This window comes from Sesamum indicum, linkage group LG9, assembly GCF_000512975.1.
Source record: "Sesamum indicum cultivar Zhongzhi No. 13 linkage group LG9, S_indicum_v1.0, whole genome shotgun sequence".
Lineage (NCBI taxonomy): Eukaryota > Viridiplantae > Streptophyta > Magnoliopsida > Lamiales > Pedaliaceae > Sesamum > Sesamum indicum.
In genome coordinates this window covers 2,856,928-2,880,226 of record NC_026153.1, presented here as the reverse complement: position 1 = coordinate 2,880,226, position 23,299 = coordinate 2,856,928, and the positions used below count along the sequence as shown (strand labels likewise).

Below are 23,299 nucleotides of genomic sequence, written 5' to 3'. Positions count from 1 at the left end.
CCCTAATGCTTACCCGCATGCATCCCTCACTTCCACGTGTAATTATCATATCTACACTGCTTTCCACACACACACACATCACGGACACCTTCTTTCCCGCTGATTTTGGAATATGCATTTGGCTTACACATGGAGAATATTACCCGTTTTTCACTACAAACCAATTCATATTTTATCATCATCAATTATTATAATTATAATTTCATATATATATACAATGCATGCCAATTAATAATTACGGCTAAAAATAGTTATTACTTGCTTTTTTGCCGATTAAATCAAAATATTAATTATTACTAGAAAAATCATGATAAATATTTTCACTGTAATCAGAAATCATAATAAATATTTTAATAATGTTTTTCTTAGAGAAATAATGTTGGTTGTCTGTTACATCAAAACTTATTAATAATTAACTAACTATATATTCATTAATATTTTTATTTTTCCTATATAAATAATGGTAGTTACATTGTTCCATCAAGATAATGATTAATTAATAACAATTACATATATAGACTTACTAACAATGAACAAATGAACAAGTTTACGTAGCCGAGGCACAACCGAGTTTCTTTTTATTTCAGTTACTTTGCATCTTTCGAATGTGAATGTAATAATAAATTAAAACATAAATCCACTCATAGCTTAAGATGATACACTTGAAAAATTAATTTATTCTCTACATTATAAATTATTTCGAGTTAAAAATTATGATAAATTAATATTATTTATTATGGTTAAATTAAATTGATACAAAATTTAAATTTTAATCACAATTAATTAATATTAGATACGATAAGTCATATTTTTTCCAATGATATTATCTCTTTTCATTGTTCACACTACTGTAAGAAAATGTGAAATTTTTACTATAACTAATTACTATATATGGAAAAAAAAACAACAGTAAATATGTAATGATTAACTATGAATTCAAAATGATTATTGAATATGTTGTTCCAATAAACGATGCCAAAACTCTGTCATAACTTAAAATTTTTTGGTCATAACTAATAACCATAATAAATACTTTAATCATAATTATGAAATGGTAAATATTATTAATTGACTTTAGTCGAAATTTAAATTTGTGAATTGGTTTAAGTGGTCGTAGTTGATAGTATATATTGATTCATCAAGATTTTTAAATTTTTTTTATAATGCAGGGATATAAATTTTTTCTTTTAGAAGTGACAGACAGAGATACATTGTGAGATTAAAAAAAAAAAATAACGTCAGAGTTTATATGTGTAATTAATTTAAGGCAGTGAAAATGTTGACAAGAAATGCACGAGAACCGTGATGAGGTTGTCTATCTGGAAAGCAATAAACAAGAGCACTTGTTCAGACACAGAGACATGCCAGCCTGAGCACCTCCATATTTCGAAATTAAAAGAAAGGTACAAAAAGGCCATGGGCCGGGGCGGGGGGCGGGGGGGAAGGGTTGTTCCCAAGAAATTATGATCAGAGAGCACGAGACACTTATATACAAACAAACCTTTTTAATTTTATTCATCATTTAAAAGAAAAATAAAACTTTTTTTTTTAATGTTACATATATCACTAGCTAGAAAACACTATAATTTAATTGGGGGGAAATATAATTTACCCTATGATATTATAAATGAGTAAAAGGTTTCATATAAAAAATAAAATAGCAAATTATTCCATGTTTTAAAAAATAAAGCAAATTATCCTATATCTAAACCATTGATAGAGGGGTAATTTGCTTCATTTTTCCATACACAGTGGGTTAATTTGCTAATATTTTTTTCACCTGAGTTTATTTGTTCATTTCGCATACCACATGCGGATAAATTGCATTTAACCCTAATTTTATGTTAGTTAATTCAGTATCAATTTATGTATACATTCAACATCTATGTAATCAATTATAAAAATATGGATTCAAACGTGATATCACTTATTTTAAAAATTAATTATTTTTAAAGGGCATCGAGAAGTACCTACTCAAACTTAACTATCCCAAGTTTTCGGAAACAGCAAATATTTGAACACGCATCAAACAATACTGTCATGTAAATATGCAATTATCTTATGTAAAATTGTTTGTATCTACACGCAGTAAACATATTACATTATCCGACTATAGCATTACTCGTTCAAATTAAAAAGAAAAAGAGCAAAAAAAAAAAAAAACACAATACTTCTAAATCAACGTACACATCCATTTATTGTAGCTATAAAATATGATATTATATTATCATCAAAATACATAAGTATTTCCAATACAAATTTAATTAATTTATCTTTGTGAGACTGAGCCTGGGAGATGATGAGGAGGACGAAGACGAAGTCGGAGATGGCCAAAATTGGGCGTTCTTCACCTTGGAAATGCTCGCAAGCACCCCTAGAGGGGTCACGTCCCCTATTACTGTCACCTTTTTTGTTGCTAAATCTATACTGAATGACGTCACCCCTGCAAATAAACACAACAAAGAGAGATATTTAAATATATATTAATATAAAATGCATCAAAAAATAAAAATAATCTCACAAATTGGTTTAAAATGAATGGTTTTTCTTGTAAATATACAGATGAGATTTAGTTGAATTTAACCAATTTTACATAAGTACAATATAATTGTTATGTAATTGATCGCACTCTGTGAATTATATGACACTTATTATGTAATTGCTTTGAAATTTAGTTAGATTGATGTGAGTAGAATTTATGTATATATATCTCCTGATTTTTTTTCTTTTTTTTACATTCACATATTTGAATACAAGAGTTTTCATAGAAAAACCTTGTACCGGAACCATTGACTGCCCCGGAACATGTCTCCTGCATATTGTTATTATTATTGCCCACAAAAATATAGGTATAGAGAAATAGTAATGTACTTGCCTTCCATTCTGGATATATGTTTCCTTAGTTTCCCTTCACAACCCTTGCAATGAATTGAAACCCTCAACTCGACAGTCTGAGCAAACAGCTTAAAAGCGTTAATTAATGATTTGAACACGTAATACAAAATATTAGACGAATTTAAAAGCATCATTCAAAAGGGTATGCGTATAAAGAACTAACCCGGTGATTCGATGAAGATTTATGAGCATTCAAATGATCGCTGAGTCTCTGAGGTGAAGTTTTCCGGGCCTGATGAGGGTTATCCGGGCCTGGATTATAGACAGGAGTCTCATAGGCCGCGCGACTGGACAGGGACCTGAAAGCCCGGAAATCGTCTAGATTCAAGCGCTTGTAGTTATAATTGTTATCCCTGAGAAGGGGGTGGCTGGAAACCAGGGCGCGTTCGGAATCTGATACGGGGTCCAAGAAAGGCCTGTCTCTCAATAAGTATCTAGAAGAGCTTGGCGGGCTGGCAAGATCATGGACGTCGGCCGAGCTTTTCCTGCGTAAAATTTCAGTTTCCTTAGCAGAAGCCGTGTTCTTTCTGCTCTTGTGGTAGAAAGGCCTGGAAGGGTCAAAGGGGAGCTGGGATGAGCATGGAGCTGCATTTGTTCTGCTTCTCGGAGTGTCGCCCAACCGGTGAATCTGCCGATCAATCGGCCTGATGCCGGGCCTGATTATGGCCCTCTGGTCCATGCTTGAACATATGGCTGTGGAGGCTGGAGAGGCACAGAATAGCTCTATGGATTTCATTCTACTCAGCGTGTGTGTGAGAGATTGTTCTTGGAAGGTATATATTAGTGTGGTGGGCTGTGAAGAAAGATCTTCAAAATGAGGCCATCCAATATGGATATAAAGTGGAGGGATTTGAAAACAGAAAATCGTACAAATTGATTTTTTTTTTTTTTAAAAAAAAGGAAAATGGTCCCTGTGGAAAATTGATATATAAAATAGTGTAAAACCTGGACTGAGATTAAATTATGGGAAGCTTTAGTTAAAGTAGAGTGTGTTTGGGGGTTATTTTCTTGGAATTCTTTTATGGTTGTGATTCTGCTTTTTGCTTGATGGTTGAGGGCTTTTTCACATATGTGTCATGATTACTAGCACTATTGGGGGGGAGAATTAGGGGAAAAGAAGTTTCAACTTGTGTGCTGCTGCGATCTCTTATTATTGACGTATGATTGCTGGTTTAGCATTTGCCAACCTGAATTGACTTGAGGAGCCAGGACAGCCGAAAGTGTGCCCTTTCTTGTCTGCCTTTAGCTTCTTCTTAATTGTTTCTTTGGCTAAGTACTATATTTTCTGGGAACTAACTCATTGTTTTTGTTCCAGTTGTTTCTATCAGATGGCTTCTTAGCTATTTTGCTTTATCTATAAATTCTGAAAAAAATTGTGATTTTCATCCCGTGAATATGGGGGCAGGGTGGCCTTTTGATTCACTTGAAATTCATTTTGATAATAAAGGACGATAATTTATAAACAAAAAAATGGCAGGTAAAGGATATTTATTGTCGAAAGTTACTTATTTGAGTGAAAAATGACACATGACGGCTACAAATTGGAGACATTTTCCATTGATAAATGTACTTAATGTGCCATTTTTTTCAAATTATTTTTCTTTATTGTCAAATGAATTTAAGTACACCAAAAACTGTTATCCTATCTCCCACCCACCCACAAAAAAAAAAAAAAAAAAAGAACTTACAAGATAATTTTCTCAAATTTTCTTTTATAGAGTTGCATAGCCATAGTCGATAACTATTTACTATAACTATTTATTTTTAACCATTTTCATTAGCAAGAATTAAATATTATATTTCTCCTAGTGCTAGCACTCAACCAAGAAATCTCGAAAATATTTGTACACATGATATTTAAAAAACATCAAATAATATGAATTACGTTCTAGCAATATAATATAATCGTGGGTCGAACCATACTAATTTATGTGAATGTGATATATATATATATATATATATTCACATTGTTCGATATTTTTCATATTCAATAATACAAGAATTTCAACCCCCACCAAACCCCAAACTACGAGGGAGAGGGCGGAAGCAAAAAACACTCGAGCTAGCACAGGCACTGAACACAGAATCTTTCTACTTCAGTTTCCAATGATAATACGTGTGACCTGAAAGATGGCAACTGTTTAAGCAAACAACGGTGTCTCTTGTCATCCTTATTTTTAGTACAGAAATAATTTCAATCATTTCAAATGTGTGTGTGTGTGTTGCCTGCTATTACGTACTGTGATTCCAAAAAGCGTGGTTAAAGATGTGTATCAGGGACCCTTAGACTTTGATCCACCAGCAAACAAAGCTAAAGGTCATAATCCAACGACAACATTGCGACTACTAGGTAGGGATTAGGACAAGTATTAATGATGTTGTAATGAGCAAAACATGGACTGGTTCGGTCTAAGACAATATTATGAGCAAGTGCAAAAAGACTGTCAGCGTTTTTAAGTAACGAGGAAATATTCAAATGTTTAACACTCTAATCTTAAAATTGGTATAAGCTCAATATTAATGGTTCATCCCTTAATTGATTAGAAGTATTATTTAGGGCCCGTTAAGTATTAATTATCTTGACTTTTTTCAATTAATATACAAAAATGAAGCCCAAAATTGAGCATTACGTATCCACCCAGTAAAGAATATCGTACCAAAAAAATATTTATACGTGCAATCATGATCAATTATACACAACATTCAGAATTTTGTCCCAACAGCTACTCTTCGAATCTGTTTTAACAAATGAATTGATCAACTCAAATTACGTTATCAGACAACCAATATGTAATTGATGTAAAGTTTTAATAGGTAAAATATTTTTATAGTCCCATAAAACACAGACAGGATTTGTTTTGATACCACAATTATAGCAGGTGTCGCTTTTAGTCCAGTAAAATTCATAATCAAGTATTTTTAATCTCAAAAAATTATGTGCGTTGTGGTTTTGAGACTAAAAAGACGTTATGATTTTGGGACTAAAAAAACGTGATTTTGAGTTTTATGAGACTAAAAGTGTCACTTACCATAATTTTGATACAAAAAAAAAAAATTATCCTTATGTTATGAGACTAAAAAAATATTTTACTTATTTTTAATGGTTGGAAAATATGAATAATAAAGACAATTATTGATGTGGAGCACGTGATGTTGTACCTGGGGTACATGCACCAAGGATAATACTGATCAGTCTTGGTTAATTCAAGCACAGATCTAGGTACTATAATGTAATACGTACATTGTCGCTCCTGCTGCTGCTTCACTATCCGTTGTCTCCACTGCTAATCACAAATACCCGTGACATGAATGCTGTTTTTGTCATTGGATTCTCATATGGAATGTCTACTTGGCAAGAATATATATATATATGCAACAGTTTGTTTAAAATAAATTAAGAAATGTTTTCTTTGTTTTCATACTGATCGATTATATAAAACAAAAATCACTCTTCAATTCAAATACTTTTTAAGGTAAAGTTTATATAAATAAATATATATATAACATGAATATACAAATTTAAATCTAGACCCTTGATTCAAACTAAAAAAAATTAGACCATCAATCTTGTTAGTTGAATGTGAACCTTAAATTGAATTAGACTCAATAGTTATTAAGTAAGGGTATAAATATAATTTATTATTAAAAATTAAAAAAAATAAAAAATAAAGAAAACACGCGTGGATTATACAAAATTACTTAAGAGAGTATATTACTCTATTTTTGAAAAATATAAGAAATAATTTTTTTTTTTTATAAAAAATAATTTACCCATTTCTCGTCTAAGTACGTAGTACATAGACAAATACCTCAATTTCTCTAGAAATGTGTGTACTGTAAGCAAACAGACCACAAAGCCTCAAAACTCTGTTTGTACTGCTCTTAGATTTTTCTTCTGTATATATATAATTAATTTATGAGGTCCAGCAAACAATAGTGTTAGTTTTCAGGTTTTCAGCTGAATATTTGTTTTCACATTAAATTAGCTTTTAATTTGAAGAAGTGAATATATAAATACGTTTCTAAGTTTCAAGTTATGGTAAGAAAATGCATATAAGTTTATTTAAGATTCAATTACATATTTTCTTTCATTTAATATATGCACGTTACGTGTATAAATTATTTTATTCAAATAAAATAAATCATATACTTTATATATATTTAATAAAATAAAAACAACCACAAAATTAAAAATAGAAGATCTAATTCTCATATCATCCTTATTTTTTGCCTCTTGCTTAAAATTTGGAACCATGTTTTATGGGCTGCGGCTCCATGATTTGCTCATTAATTACTTCTACCAAAATAATTAACAACTATAACAAGACAATTACAACTATTAATATATGTATATTTTTATTTTTATTTTCATTCAAAGTGTCCCTTATTCTATAAATGTAATGAATTCAATAAAATAATATATGCAATTCACTAATGATCATTAAATTGTAAGGATTAGTAGTTTCTACCACAACCCTTTTTGATCTAAAGATTTAATTAGAAGGGAAAAATAATGGTGCAGCAGGAGATGATCATTTATTAATTTTAAAATAAAAGTTAATGTTGCTTTATTATAATTTGTGCAATTATTACACCTTAAATAATGAATCTTTTGGTAGGGACAATTAAATTGAAAACCTTTTTAGCAGTTAATAAAGTTGATTAGATGGTTCCATAATTACACTTGAATATTCCCTTTCAAAAAAAAAAAAAAAACATTTGGAATATTCAACCAGTACTTTTAACACCTTTTGCTTTGCCCTTCATTTTCGTTCCCTACCTCTAACTACAACTGTTCTCTTCTATTAGTTGTAAGCAGGACCAAAAGGGCAAATGTTGATGTAGACACACATCATTTTGAGGGTGTTTGGATCGATAAAAATTTAAAATAATAAAAAGAATAATAGTTTTTTAATATAGGAAAAGTTTTGAAGATCCTTCAGTTGCATGCTATCTTAATCTTTCTTAAAAAGAATCTAAATTATGACGAACCATTGTTATTATTTGGATTCTTATGAATTTTTGCCGTCTTTTTAGTATATTTTGTTTAATTTCCTTTTTCTTTTAAATTTTTTTTTGTAATTGTCTTTGGAACATGATGTCTTATCATATTATTACCGGTGCATTGGGGGTATGTTTGGATTGAGGTGTGTTATTTTTTGAATTGGTCTAAATTTTAGCCTAGTTTAGTACATGTTGGCCTACCTACGAGAGCTCCAATGTTTGGCAATTCGGTTAGAAATAAGATTCCAGGGTTGAAAATGTGTTCTTCCAATTTTAATTGTTAATCAATTAGGAGGTTTACAGAGAATTATGGTTGTGTGGGGTTTACTCAAAGTAAATATTTTAGTTTTAAAAATGAGGCGTATAAAGCAGAGGTGTGAGGGGTGGGGGCTACAGTAGTTTGTGAAAAAGATTATTATGAATTTGATTTTACTAATCTCATCAAATCAAACTCTGATCATTAATTCAACATTCTCTTTCCTTTCAATTTCAACCTAATTCACTTCTTTCATCATGTCCTTCTTGTGGCCATGCCCCCGTTTATCCTTTTCCATTTATATAGGATGAATTATATTGACATCGATTAAGATTTGATCAAAATACATAAATAATTTATGTTTTTAATGAAATTATCAGTATATTTTTTGAGTGTAATGTTTTTTAAGAAATATTTGTGTAAGTTTTGTTTTCGAATAAAGAATGTAGTTGTAATGATAATTATAATTTTAAGGGGTATCTTTGTAATATTAAAGAGCGGGAGGTATTTGTGTATTAAGTATAGCCTAGGTTAGTTTCCGGTTTTTTTTTCTAAATTTTTCTCTCAAATTTCAAATATAAATGAAATTTAAACTTGGAAAAATGTTGCAAGATTGGTAGTGATTGGGCCCATGGGCTTTAAAGACCCAAGAATTCTATATTTGGGCTTTGTATAACATAAATCCATTTCTAGAATTTGTTATATTTTAGCCCAATAAGAAGACCAATTATAAAACGATTAGCCCAAAGTTGAAGACACGGAAACCTTAAGCCCAAATTCATAAATAAGTACATTAGGGTTTTTAGCCGCCAGTCCCAAACACTCCCCCACCCCCACTTAGGAACCGAGAGGAGGAAGAACGACGAGATGGGTATGCGTAAAACCTCGATAGATAACAATCAAGTGTTTTTCGTTTTCAATTTTTCAGTGTATTGTTTAACTTTCTTGTCTGTTTTCATTAATGTAGCGAGGATTAAGGTGCACGAGTTGAGGCAGAAGAACAAGACGGAGCTGCTGGCTCAGCTCAAGGATTTGAAGGCGGAGTTGGCGCTTTTGAGGGTGGCCAAAGTGACCGGAGGCGCCCCCAACAAGCTTTCGAAGATCAAGGTGGTGAGGCTCTCTATTGCCCAGGTGCTGACTGTCATTTCGCAAAAGCAGAAATCCGCTCTCAGAGAAGCCTACAAGAACAAGAAATACTTGCCACTTGATCTCCGCCCGAAGAAGACCCGTGCTATCCGCCGCCGCCTCACTAAACACCAGGTCTGTGCCCTCGACGAGGGTCTTTTTCTCTTTTTCTGTGATTTTCTTGTAAAGAAATGTTTGTTTTGTTTGGACTGCTTAGTTGGTATGTCCATTGGAGCTTTATTTAGAAATAATCGTAATTTCTTCTGCAATATCTTGCTATTATTTCATTGCACGGCTTGGAAATTTAGTTGGGACGCACTAGTGATAATTATCGGTGTCTTTTATTTTAGGGTCTGCATAAGAACCAAAGTTCCAACCTTACTGTTACTCTTCTACCGCTTATCCTTGCTAAGTTCCGGAATAGTTAGTTTGTGTTGTTGGATATGTATAGCCTTTTCATCAGGATTATACAATGTTTCAGAATTTTATTGATGTTTCTCAATCAGTATCTTTATACTTGCTTTACTATTCTTCCTTGTTGCTACAGCTGATATCCTGTGTGAAGGAATTGAAGAACTGTAGATAGCATCAATTTTCTGTAGCATTTTTGGATAGAAATTTTGTTAACGGCGTTTGCAGCTTGGATGATGTGATGTGGTTTTACAATTTTTTTGACCCATTTGTGTATTCTCCTATATTTCTTGTGCATGGCATCAGTATGTAATGCATATTTACTCAGTATGGTGGGTTTTATGCCTCTTGAAATTCGACCCCTTTAACTACTGGCATATTAAAGTTGTGGCAGTTCATCCTAGTTGAGACTTATATGCATAGTTCATTCTTTTGAATTTTATCTGTTGTTCATTGTTGTGAACACTTCAGAAGGTAGTATTATTGTATAAAAGAAGTCATCCTTGAGTTGGCATTGGCTCTCATGGTGCAGCAAATGTTGGTTTTGGGTTCTTAAATGCTCAAAAATCTTTACTGCTGTATCATATCTTGAGAATGTCTATTTCTTTATCTTTCTTTATTCTGATTCATCATACCCATCAATCTTAGTTGGCATTTTGTCCACAATTGAACAGTTGCAACATTATCGATACAACACGAAGATATGTACTTCCATTATGCATACTGTAAAAAAAATTGTGTAGTTATTATAATTGTCCCAAATTCTATTGTGACTCATTTTGAAACATTACTCCTGGTTGGTTGGACCCTCCTTGCTGAAGGTTGTTAACTCTTGGTCTGGATTTGTTGCAGGCATCTTTGAAGACAGAAAGGGAGAAGAAGAAAGAGATGTACTTCCCAATGAGAAAGTATGCCATTAAAGTTTAAGTTAATTCCTTCCTTTTGCAGTTTTGCTTGTGTTGATTTCTGATCTTGGAGGATATTCATATTTTGTGCCAGTGAATTTTTAGTTTTAATGAATTTGTAGTTTTCTGATTAATTAAAATTAAAAGTGATATGTAGACTCTTGAAGTACCATTTTCCATCTTATATAATGATCCCACATCTTTTTACATGGCTTCATCTGACATTGTTCTTGCTTTTTCCAACTGACCCCATGGTCGAACTTGCTTGTTTAACTGCAATTTGTTACTTGTGTTTTCTTAATGGTTGTGCGAAGCTCTTTAAGAAAACACTAAAAGTTGTTGATATCATGATATCATCAATGAAAAAACATGTATTGTAATATAATAATTACGTTATTATATGAAAAGTTGTTGATACTAATATTGAACATTTAAATAGAAAGATATATATAATGATAAATCTCTCTTTCAAAAAGAATAAATAAAGTTGAGCATGTTGGGTGAATGTAAATAAAAATAATGTCATTTATTTTATTTAAGGAAAAAAATTATTTATACAACTTATAAGTGTTTAAGGATGTATAACATGAGTTGCAATCGGATTTTTAGATTGTGTTACTCTTGGAAGCAAAATGCAGAGAGAAAGAAAGGAAAAACGTTAAACTGACAAGACAAAATGGTGAAATTGTTTAATCCTAAATCTTTGCTAGTTGGAAAATATAATTTTGTCTTAAACCATAAGCGCTAGTCTTATTTTCATCGACAGTTGTGTTATTGTAGAATGGTACTGAACTTGTGACTTTGTTCGACTCCAAACCCTGTTTCCTACAGTTCATTTCAGACCATGTTGTCCAACAGTTTTCTGAAAGAAGGCGTGTTTGTGGGTTGCTCCACAGTTTTAGAACTGAAGCAACGCGCTAAATATTGGGTAAGAGTAGAGATAAGCTACTGGTTTTGGCTAAAACTTTCTGCCAATTTTGCCAGTTATCAGTATTGAATTGGACATAAAGGATCAAAACATCGTAACTTAAAAACATGGATACGGGTCATATTAATTGTGGCGGCCGCGGTTTGGTTCATCTCTGTACCACGATTTTCTGCATTTGTTTCTCTTTTATGGAAAAATGCCACTTTGAACATTGTTTTGCTGGAGGTTTCATTCTTGATGACATGAGTATGCCTTTGGGTTCCTAATTTATTGCGATAATCTCCATAAATGCAATTGCATAAGCAGCTTGTAAAACAACCCAACATCAATTTTACTGCAATTTCCAATTTCTTTATATATGCAGCCTAACAGGGGCTTATCTAAATATTTTGAATAATACAGAGGGGTTATTTGCAATTTTTTCTAACAATAACCAAACCATCTGAAATAAAATAATTATTTCGTAAAAGGAAAAGCAAAAAAAAGGTAAATTCCATTGATAGGATAATATTAATTTAAAAGAGACGTATACATTTTTATAGTTGAAAGCAATGCGTGCATGCCACGGACACATTAAGAAAGCATGAATAAGTTAATAGTTGAAGATAGTGGGAGATGGCAATTAAACGTGTATTCCTAATCCATCATTAATTATTATAATCTTATAATTATCTTAATTAATCGAAAAGCAGCATTAGTCTTTCCGATGTTGCTGAGTCAATTTATTCCGAAATAATAAATAAAAAGTATATATATACTCCACATCCACATCCAAATCACCATCACATGAATGATAAGGGAATAATTAGGTCCGACTTCCCATTCTTGACCCCCCCACCATACCAACTTTATCAATGTTTTGGATCAATCCAAAACAATAATATTCTTGACTTAATCAAAAGATTAACTACTGTGTCTGTGTGTGTGCATGTGTAATATATGTTAGTTATACATAATTAAGTACGATGTGGCCTGAATTGATATCTTGACATGATACGTTCTTTATGTGTTGTTTGATTAGTAATCAGGCGGTAAATGATTTGTTAATCATTACGTTGTTAATTTCTGGGTTGATTCAGGTCTTAGTCAATAGACTTCCCCAGTTACATGCTCCCCAAATTTAATTTTAGTAACTGGATGATGTTAACAAAGTTTGCTATATATATACACACCCATTTTAGTGATTTTTGCATAGTCAATTATACAAGAAGACTTACGATACTTATAATGATGTGGTTGCTAGTGTAATAATATATACCAGCTACAGGAGTACAGTCGACGAGTATGCATAATTTAATTTTTTAATTAATTATAAAAAATAAAATAAATAGCTATATTGTACTTCAATATTTTTTTTTGTTAATTTTAAATGTGCGTGGACAAAATATTATTAACAGAGACATCAAAAGAGAGGGTTATTTTGTGTAAAAATAAATACACGTAATTAAAAGTATTTTGATTAACATGTGTCTTTTTAATTAAATATCGTTACTCTGACTTCCTCACACTTAATAAATAGTATAGATAAATTTGGACTAATTTGAGTGATTATTGGGATATGTTGTAAATGCCATAATTATTATATAATAAGATAATGCAAGTTGTAATATGCGCTTCTACACATATACCTATCATCACTCAACTCCTTTTTCTTCTGATAGCGATTTTGATTTTTTTTTCCTTGTCTCAATTATTTGTTTTTATATTATTTTTTAATCCCAGTTGTCTTTCATCAAGCAATTAAATCGTGGTAACGAGGCAACGCAATTGCTAAAGAATGCGACGTGTTGGGACCGGAAACTGAAGTCGCTGTTTGTTTCAGTAATTTTAATGTATAATTTCCACATCAATTAATACCATTCACGATTACTTAACTTGAAGGAATTGTTAAGTCGTCAAATCTTGAATGCTGAGGGTACACACGCGATTTTGGCGTTATTCAGAGGCTCTTTCTCCCAATTTATAATCTCTTCAATATATTTTATTATATGTTTTGAAAGTTTATAAAATATTAAAAATAAATAAATTTCTAATTTATTGTTTAAAGACTTCAATACATAATTATTGTTAGAGTCATCAAGTTATTTTGATTTCCAGAAAAAAAATAAAAACAACGGTTATAAAGAAAGAGATGGTAATTTGAAGTTGGTGTAGATGGAGTTCCTAATTCTAGAATTTCTATATATAAACACTATACACAACAAACACTTTGAGTTTTATACATTTGTGCACATATTTGTCTAAGTTCTACGCTTCTCTCTATCTCTAATTATAACTCCCTTCTCAACACCACTACCTTCTACCTTTCACACTCATAATTAAGCAGTGTTTGCAATAGCTTTTGTTTTTTGCGGTGCGAATAAATTTAAAACGAAATTGTACGTTAGGCAGAATAATAGTTGGGAATATTTAAAAATAAAAGTAGAAAGTAGGGGGGGGGGGGAATTGAAGTTGGAATATTTACTTTAAAAAAACAACTTAATATTTACAGTTTTATTAGCAAGTTACAGAAGTTAGTAGGGAGTTGCTTATAATTTTTTGCTTAAATTAACTTAATTTTTTAAACAATTCAAAAACAAAAACTATGAATTAGGAACCCTTTTTTCAACTTATTTTCAACAATGAGTTAATAGGAAACGCGCTATTAAAAAGAAAACATTGTGATCGCAAATGTGTATATTTTTTTAACATAAAATAAATGATGTCATTTTCTACACAAAATAAAAAATGTATATAAAGTATAATTAAAATATTATAATTTTTTTTAGAGGAAAAACTAATTCAATGAAATAGCTATGTTATAAGCATTTTCTTTTGAAATGAGAATATGTTTGAATTAATAAATAATTGTGTTTTATATTAAATTATGGTGTCAAATCAATATATTTTTAATAAAATCAGCATAAACAAATATATTTTCATATTAATCAATATTTCAAAAACTGAAAATTGAAAATGAAAACGTAAACAAACATGCTGATTCTTTCATGAGATTCTAGTGGCCCGCACATATACCTGAATTGTCTTCGTATCAACTTATATTTGATCCTATAAATATTTCTTTTCAACACATACAATTTACCATAATATTTATGAACACTTTTGTCGGAAATTTTAGCTAAAACTAAAGGCATCCAGATGTATCAGTTTGACGTATTATCCAAGAGGCTGACTTAGTCATCATCCAAGAGAACAAAATAATAATAATAATACCTAATAAATAAAAGATTAAATTATATATACAAGCACACATTCACATGTTCAAATCCTATATACCTAATTACATACTTAACTTGTTGGAATTATTACACCTCAAAACGACAACAATAATAATAATAAAGATTTTAGATCTGATGTGGAGACCAACAGTTAGGTATTAAGTCTTTTGTTGAGTTTGCAAGTTCACTAATAAATTGGATTGTGTATTTATAATTATAATTTTGGGTGATTGGGTGGGGTTGAATTCAAACAAACCAAAAACAGAAAGCATGAATTATCCTTAAAAGTGTTGAATCATAGTGACAAGTCCTACAAACGATTTGAGTATGATATTGGGCAGATAGATGACATGTATTTGCAGAGTACATAGCTGGGGCAGTCCTATTTAACAACGTCAAACTATTGCATCATATATATATAGATATATATATATATATATGTCTTTTATGAACCCACAACCATATATATATATATATATATATGACCAAGTCGTTGCTCCAAAAACAAAATTCCTTCTCGACTCAACAAAAAATGACATAACTATTGTTTAATTAATTGTGCATATTTGTAATTATCTTCATTTTGCTTACTCTCTTGCTACCAAGAATAGTATTAGTTGACAATAAGTCATCTGTAAGACTATTTCACAGCAATTTTGGAATATTAGGTATCAAATATTTATATTTATAGAATAAAGAAATTTTATTCCACTCTTTTTTTATTTAAATTCTTAATTCATGTGTTCTTTGGTATGGACAAAATCTAAATAGTTTCATGACCAACACATATTTTCATAATTGTATAGGGATTTTTACGAGTTATGCACCACCACAACTTCACTTCAACACACAAAATCGCACTAACAATTATTTGATTGAAAGTCGTCATTCTTACAAAATGAGTGAATAAATACGTATGGTCAAACTTTTATACTACACGCGCTGCTTTGTTTATTAAGTATTTGGACGACTCTCACGTACTCCTCATTTTTCATGTCAAACTCAATTTTTAATGCTAATCTTCAAATACCAAAGCCATTCAACGTTTATACCAATATTACTACTTTTCTCCCTCCTAATATAAAAGAATAAACTGGATACTCCGTATAATTATATATAAATCTTTTATAATTTAAAAAATTATATTTAGTATTCTTAATGTTCATTTTTATTTAATAAATAAATCCCCTGTTAGTGAAAATTTACCAAATTTATTGATATTAGTAAAAAATTTGAATGAAAATCTATATTTATCCCTGATTTACTTATTAATGACTTATTGTAGATCAAACAAATATTTTTCTTACCAAACTACCATTTTAAAGATGAAGATAACTTTCCCACATGCATTAGCGTGTGAAGATATATAAGGGTGTTTTGATAAAAAAATGATTTGTTTGACCTACAATAAATCAATCTAGGTAAATATGAATTGTCATTCAATATTTTTGCTAATGTCAGCAGATTCGGTGATTTTGCTAAAGAAGAACATTACATTGTTCGTGAATTTTTTAAATTGTTAGTTATATGATTACATCAACATCTCAATAAAGTGAGTAACACATCAATTCAATCAATACATCAATATAATTAATAACAATAAATAAATTATAACAACTCAAGTAAAATCATGCATCCGATGAGACACAAATCCATTACCTCAAACTTATTTATAAAACATTACTTTAACTAATAAGTTAAGACATCACCGGAATAAAAAATCTAATTCACTAATCATGTGATGTCTCGTGAGAGCTTTCGTACACTTGCAAACATATGTTACTTGTTTTTGCTTCTATTTTTTTGATTTTTTATTTTATAGATTCCATATTTCCATGCAGGGTTCATAGTAGATCTAGATCTACCATTTCAAAACTAGTCGTTACAACATACAATATTGATGTTAATTATGAAATATTTTACGACCCTATTATCTCATTAAGCAAAATTTGAAATTTAAAAATGTACAACATAAATTAATTAAAAAGAATGATACATAGCCCACATTTCAAATATATACATTATTATCATGTGCAAATAACATCTTTTTAAGTTTCTAAGTTTTTTTACCATATATATATATATATATTGAAACAAGTGGATATATAATAATCATTATAATAATAAAATAAAATTTTTTTATTACTTTATATGTTAATATATATAACTAATGACAATTTTAATATTTTCTCGTCCCTAATATTATATTTTCTTATAGTCCAATATTTGTGAGGAAGACAATGAAAAGGTCAATTTTGAACCAAATATTTATAGGATTTAGGTCAACAGTTTACTGAAAAAGGCATAAAATGTTGGTCATAGTTTCTGAATATAGCAAAAGCGTTTGAAGAAGTCTCAATTATAATTTTCCTCAATTTATTATTGAAATTGCCCTACGATAGGGATGGTTTGGCAGTGCCTTAAATTATAGGGCAGTTGGAATAGAGATGAAAAGGTCTCCCACATTCAATTTCAAAGATTATATATCAATTATTATATATATATATATATGTCTAGGATGGGACCATTTGACAAAAGATTTTTACGTAGGTTATAAAGAGAATTAGGCATGAAGTTCAGAACTTGTGGGAGTTAGGAACGTTATTTTTTTTTTTATTAATTATAGTAAAAAAAATATAATAATTTAATTCAATCAATACATTAATATAATTATTAATAATAAATAAATTATAATAAATCATATAAAATAAGATAAATACGTATATATCTAATAAAATTTAAACATCACCTCGAAACTTATTGAGTTAGGAAAGTTGGATGAATAGCCTTCTTTTCTTTTGTCCATAATGCATGGATGTGAACGACCTAAAAACCTGACCAACTGTTCTATACAAAAAGCAGATTAGAGATGTAAATTAGACCATAGACCACTATAGTTGACCAATCTTTGTTGAATTTTATTAGGAATCAAGAATTTGGAATTTTCGTATTTCTTTTTTGTTTCTACTTCTCTCTTCATCACCTTTTCAAATATTTTCATATTTTAATCCACTCATAAATTTTATTTCATTTAACATATATACATTACAATTTTTCATTTTCCATTTATGTAAGAGATGAAATAATTTTTTGATGTATTAGATGAAATAAAAGATCTAATAAAATTCGGAATAAAATATAAAAAACTTTATTCATAATACTGGTTAATTTGTCCATCATAAATTTAGCCTAATTAAGTTCTTTTTTATTTATATTTTGTTCAATATTTTCATAATATATATATTTGTAATTTTGTAGAATATGTAAATCATTTTATATATGTAGTCGATATACACATGCAACAAACTATCAAAACTAGGCCCAAAAAGCAGAAGCAAATATATAAGTATATTATTAGGAAAAATGCTTGTGGTGAAAGGGTCGGGATAAATTATAAGGAAAAATGCTGTGTCAGCATTGATTCCAAGTTATGCCCTAATTAAATTAAGGATAAATCATAATTACTTTTCTTGCTTTTCGACATAATTGTAATTATCTTTTTAATATTTAAAAAAATACAAATATTTCCCTGATTTTAATATTTATCTAAAAACAAGCTTATTGCGTTAGGTTTTCATCCAAATTTTATAGTGAATCGACCAAAATGCTGAATTAAAATTATAATGTGATATATATTTTATAATTTTTTAAAATATTTTTATGAGCTAATATTCCCTATAATTGTTTATTTACCCTCAATTTTTTTTTTCATTTTTTAAAATAGTTTTTTAAAAAAAATTAGTAAGGATAAAATAGTATTATCCACTTTATCATTTAGGGGTTACATAATTATTTTTCATTTAAGGAGAGTACTTGTAATTTTTCAAATAATAAGGAGATATTTATAATTAAGCCAAAGTTCAGAAAAGGAAATTATAATTTACCTTTAAATTTATAAAGTGATTATTCGTATATTAGATTGTTATACCAATCATACCTGTAGAAGGAAAATGAGGCACTACTTATACGTTTGAACCAATGTGGAATGCATTAGACTTGCTTGGATTGTGCAACATGTCCAACTGTTAAAGGTTGTGATCTCGAATTATTAGGTCAAAATAAGGGTATTTTGGTAATTTTATGTATTTAACCTGTATCAAACAACAAGCTTGATGTTCAATAAATTATTATGAAACATTGAATTTTTTTATTTTGAAAAAACCTCGAGTTACTGTAACATATTCCGGATGAAATTTGAATACGATCAAAAAACAGCATTTGCATGAATAAGATGAAGTATTAATTAATTATCTAATTTACAAATAAAGGTTGAATTGTACGAGTTCAAAACACGTAATATAAATAAATATGCAAATAAACATCGTGTAAAAATTATTATGCTAGTATAAATTTATATGATCTTAATCATATTTTTAAGAAATTATGTTGTGATTATGTGCATTTTTTTCATAACATACTTAACAAAATTCAAAATTAAATGATAATATTTATGTTTTTTTAGCCAAAAAGAAAATAGTCCGAAAGAACCATACCATTTCCATGTTCACAATATTGTGAATGTTTTTTTTTTTTCCTTTCTAAAATATATAAAGCGAAATGAGGTCTAATTAAAAAAAAAACTTTAAATCCCATATATTCAAATAAAACTGAAATAAAGTGGTGAGAATTTATATCATCTAATCTAATGAAATAAAAATTATAAATTATAGAAACAAAAATAAGGAGGTGTTTTGGGTTGAAGGGAATTTGTGTAAGCATTAATGGGTAAAAAACAAGCCAAATCCCCAGCTAGACACAACCTGTTGAGAGTTCCTTGTATTTCTCGCGCTTACAAACCCACAGATAAATCGGGTTGGATTTTGTTATACAATTCTCATTATATCTTTTACTTCATTTAACTGTATATACGTTACATTTATAAAAAAAAAATAACATGTCATCTATTTTATTTTGAAAATTACTTTATGTACATGACGTGTATATGTTGGATGAAATAAAATATAAAATAAATTTTTATAATATAAAATTCAATCTGCAAATAAGTCGCTCTCTTATTCTTACATCCATGATTTATTTTTCACAGAAGCATCCTGCACAACCTATGTTTGGTTTAGGTTCACGAGTTCATTTGATAAAATCAGACCGAAATTTTAATACATCAGATATTCAGTATGCCAATTGGATTCGATTTTGATAGTAACTTATTTTGTTTTTTCTCTTTCAAAATTTCAGCTTGATGCTTAGATAAACCAACTTTTTTTATTAAAATAATTATTTTTTTTAAATTTTGATAAGTAATATAATTAAGATGATGTAAAAATAATTGGTAAATATAAAATTATGCATATGCTTAATTTAATAATAATATTTTGGTTTTTAGTATGATTTGATAAATTAAAAATAAAAATCTAAAATATAACTGATACCAAGTTTTGTAAAATTAAGAATTAAATATGGGAATCGAATTTTTAATTTAATGAATACTTCTAGTTAGATGTACTTAATTATACACTAATTTTTTTGGCTATATATTCATGTCTTTAAAAAATGCATACTGATAACATAATAAGATAAATGAAACTGAGTTATCTGTTGATTTGGATATCCACATTAAAAATATGAAAATAGTAAAGGTTAAGAATTCATGGTTTGACTAGAGTTGATTGTTCCTGCAGACGCCGACCCAATTGCTTGTTCTTGTTCCCAATCCCCCAGATTATTACTTTTCGTTGGTTCCAATGAAAAGGCAACGCCTTCACCGTGCCTTCCTTTTTTCTACTTCTCTCTTTGCTCAGTCAACCACCCTTTTCTCTCCCCAGTCCCCTCTCTCTATATATACCCCCCCTGTCCCCTCTTCCATTTGTTAGAACCCATTTCTCTCTCTCTCTCTCAAACTCTCAAGCAACTGAAAACCTCTCCTCTATTTTCCACTCCTTCTCAGTTACTTGTTCATCCCCAACACCATCAATTACTTTCGCAAATTTCAACTTAAGTCTTTATTATTCGAGAAAAATGAAGGGTGGTTCATTGTTTTCCAGCAGGGGTTCTTCTCCTTCACATCATGGCAGCCACGTCTCCCCTTCTTCCACGCCGCCCCGCGCAGCCGCCCACCATACTTTCTCCGACACGATGATGGAGGAGAATATCGACCACGCGGAATCCATAGTCCGGAAATGGGATTTGGATGCCCATAACCACGAGAAATTCTCGCCTCTCTTTGCCGACGACAGAAGAGAAGCCAAGAGATTTCTTGAAGCCGTGAGTGGATTGCAGAGCGCCATGCACTATTACGTGAAGCTGACTTCCAGCTCCCATAAACTCGTCAGAGCTCAGAATTTGATGCAGATTGCAATCAAAAGACTCGAGAAGGAATTTTATGTAATTTTATCAGCCAACAGAAGAAATCTTGATTCTGAATCGGTCTCTGGAATGTCCTCCAGGGCTTCCACCAGGTCCACCATTTCCGACTACTATGAAGATGAAATTTCCGAAGAGGAAGAGAGCACGACGCCGCCGCGAACTCCTCCGCGCACCCCGCCTCGAGGTGGGAATTCGCCATCCGAAGCTGAAAGAGCTTTGGATGTTGCCATGGCGGATTTGAAGAGTATTGCTGAGTGTATGATTGCCTCTGGTTACGCAAGAGAATGCGTCAACATTTACAAACTCATCCGGAAATCGATAGTCGACGAGGCTTTGTACTATTTGGGAGTTGAAAAATTAAACCATTCTCAGATGCAGAAAATGGAATGGAATGTTCTGGAGCCGAAAATCAAGAACTGGCTCCACGCAGTCAAAATTGCAGTAAAAACCCTGTTCCACGGCGAAAGGATTCTCTGCGATATCGTCTTCTCCTCGTCGGAGAAGATTGCCGAGTCGTGCTTCACCGAGATTTCTAGGGATGCGGCTCTGAGTTTGTTTAGTTTCCCCGAAAATTTCGGGAAGAGTAAGAAAATTCTCTCGCCGGAGAAAATGTTCCGCGCTCTGGACCTCTACGAGTCAATCTCTGACCTGTGGCCGGAGATTGAATTGATTTTTTCTCACGAATCGTTGTCCGCAGTGAGGTCAGAGGCGGTGGCGGCGCTGGTGAAGCTGGGGGAAGCGGTGAGGATTATGTTGGACCAATTTGAGGCGGCGATTCAGAAGGACTCCTCAAAAACGCCAACGGCCGGCGCAGTGCACCCGCTCACTCGCTACGTGATGAATTACCTCGTTTTCCTCTGCGATTACAGCGGCGCACTCTCCGACATATTAGCGGACTGGCCAGTGACCGCGCAGACGCCTCTGCCGGAATCTTATTTCTCCAGCCCCACCTCCGGCGGCGGAGAGGACCCTTCAGCTGCGGCTATAACCGCCCGCCTCGCGTGGGTCATTCTCGTGCTCCTCTGTAAGCTGGACGGAAAAGCTGTGCTGTACAACGACGTCGCACTGTCCTACTTGTTCCTGGCAAACAACTTGAACTACGTCGTTTCCAAGGTCCAGAACTCCAATCTGGGGCTCCTGATGGGACTCGACTGGATCTGGAAGACCCGCTCAAAGGTGAACCGCTACGTAGCCAACTACGAGAGAATGGGTTGGAGTAAAGTGGTCTCCTCATTGCCCGATGATCCAACGGCGGAGATTCCCCTTGAGGAAGCGAGGGAATGCTTCAGACGATTCAACTTAGCCTTCGAGGAGGCATACAAGAAGCAGACCTCCTGGGTCATACCCGACCCGAAACTGCGCGACGAGGTGAAAATTTCTCTGGCCAAAATGATCGTTCCGGGTTACCGGGCCTTCTACCAGAAACATAGAGGGAAGTACGCTCGGGAACCAGGCATGGTGCCAATTGTCAGATATGTCCCCGAAGATTTGGATAATTACTTATCGGACTTGTTTTTCGGAAGCAAGACGTCGCCGTATGAGACTTATCCTGGATCTTCGGTATCTTCTTCACACGGCCGTTGATGGAATTTGTCCGCGTTGGAATGGACGGCCAGCGGCGTTGTATGTATAGTTTAAGTAGACCACTACGTGCATGATATGTGGTGGAAGATTAGAGTTATCTTTTGTGTATGTATAAGATACAAACTTCCAGTTGTAGAGAATGTCGCTTTGAGAGGGACGTTTCCAGTATATTAGGCCTATACCATTTGGTATTTATCAGTACTGAAAATTCTTTGATTTTTCTCAAGAGATTAACGTGCAATTGCAATAACTTTTACTTTTGTTGTGTTAATAAATTGTAAGTAACATAGGGGTACAAGTTATAAATATTTCAAAGTAAAAGTTAATAAGTGAAAAAAAGTTTTAAGTCAAAAGTGTTTGGAAAAATAATATAGTATTTGTAATGTTACTAATAAGTTGCAGAAACGGATAGAAAACTATTCATAACTTTTCGGTTAAATTAATTTAATTTATACGATTCAAAAGCACAAGTTATAAAATAAAATAAAAATCAGTTTATTTTCAACAATAAGTTGATACACCCTTAACGAATGGACTTCTTTTCAAATTCTTCATTCAAATTCAAATCTATCAATTCAAATACACCCTTAATGAATCGGTTTATTAGATACAAAAATGTTAAGACTTTATAACTTTAAAAAAAAAAACACAA

At 31.4% G+C, this 23,299-nt stretch overlaps 3 protein-coding genes across 3 annotated transcripts; 2 read left to right on the top strand and 1 right to left on the bottom strand.

Moving 5' to 3' along the window:
- LOC105170375 (protein SODIUM POTASSIUM ROOT DEFECTIVE 1) lies at positions 2,185 to 3,727 on the bottom strand. The gene is made up of 3 exons (XM_011091111.2): positions 3,059 to 3,727; positions 2,876 to 2,951; positions 2,185 to 2,443 (listed from the first exon to the last, which is right to left on the bottom strand). The coding sequence occupies exons 1-3, from the start codon at positions 3,629 to 3,631 to the stop codon at positions 2,265 to 2,267; spliced, it is 828 nt and encodes a 275-aa protein (XP_011089413.1). The 5' UTR covers positions 3,632 to 3,727; the 3' UTR covers positions 2,185 to 2,264.
- LOC105170374 (60S ribosomal protein L35-like) lies at positions 8,885 to 10,813 on the top strand. Its single transcript, XM_011091110.2, has 3 exons — positions 8,885 to 9,026; positions 9,123 to 9,415; positions 10,544 to 10,813. The coding sequence occupies exons 1-3, from the start codon at positions 9,023 to 9,025 to the stop codon at positions 10,616 to 10,618; spliced, it is 372 nt and encodes a 123-aa protein (XP_011089412.1). The 5' UTR covers positions 8,885 to 9,022; the 3' UTR covers positions 10,619 to 10,813.
- LOC105170373 (exocyst complex component EXO70A1) lies at positions 20,559 to 22,903 on the top strand. The gene has a single exon (XM_011091109.2). It carries the CDS (start codon positions 20,716 to 20,718, stop codon positions 22,645 to 22,647), a length of 1,932 nt encoding a protein of 643 aa, XP_011089411.1. The 5' UTR covers positions 20,559 to 20,715; the 3' UTR covers positions 22,648 to 22,903.

Coding starts and splice junctions, on each gene's coding strand:
- LOC105170375 (XM_011091111.2), bottom strand. CDS start 3,631: ATGAAATCCATAGAGCTATTCTGTGCCTCTCCAGCCTCCACAGCCATA. Junction 2,952..3,058: donor AATCTTCATCGAATCACCGG/GTTAGTTCTTTA, acceptor CTGTTTGCTCAG/ACTGTCGAGTTGAGGGTTTC. Junction 2,444..2,875: donor ACATATATCCAGAATGGAAG/GCAAGTACATTA, acceptor GTTTATTTGCAG/GGGTGACGTCATTCAGTATA.
- LOC105170374 (XM_011091110.2), top strand. Junction 9,416..10,543: donor GCCGCCTCACTAAACACCAG/GTCTGTGCCCTC, acceptor GATTTGTTGCAG/GCATCTTTGAAGACAGAAAG.
- LOC105170373 (XM_011091109.2), top strand. CDS start 20,716: ATGAAGGGTGGTTCATTGTTTTCCAGCAGGGGTTCTTCTCCTTCACAT.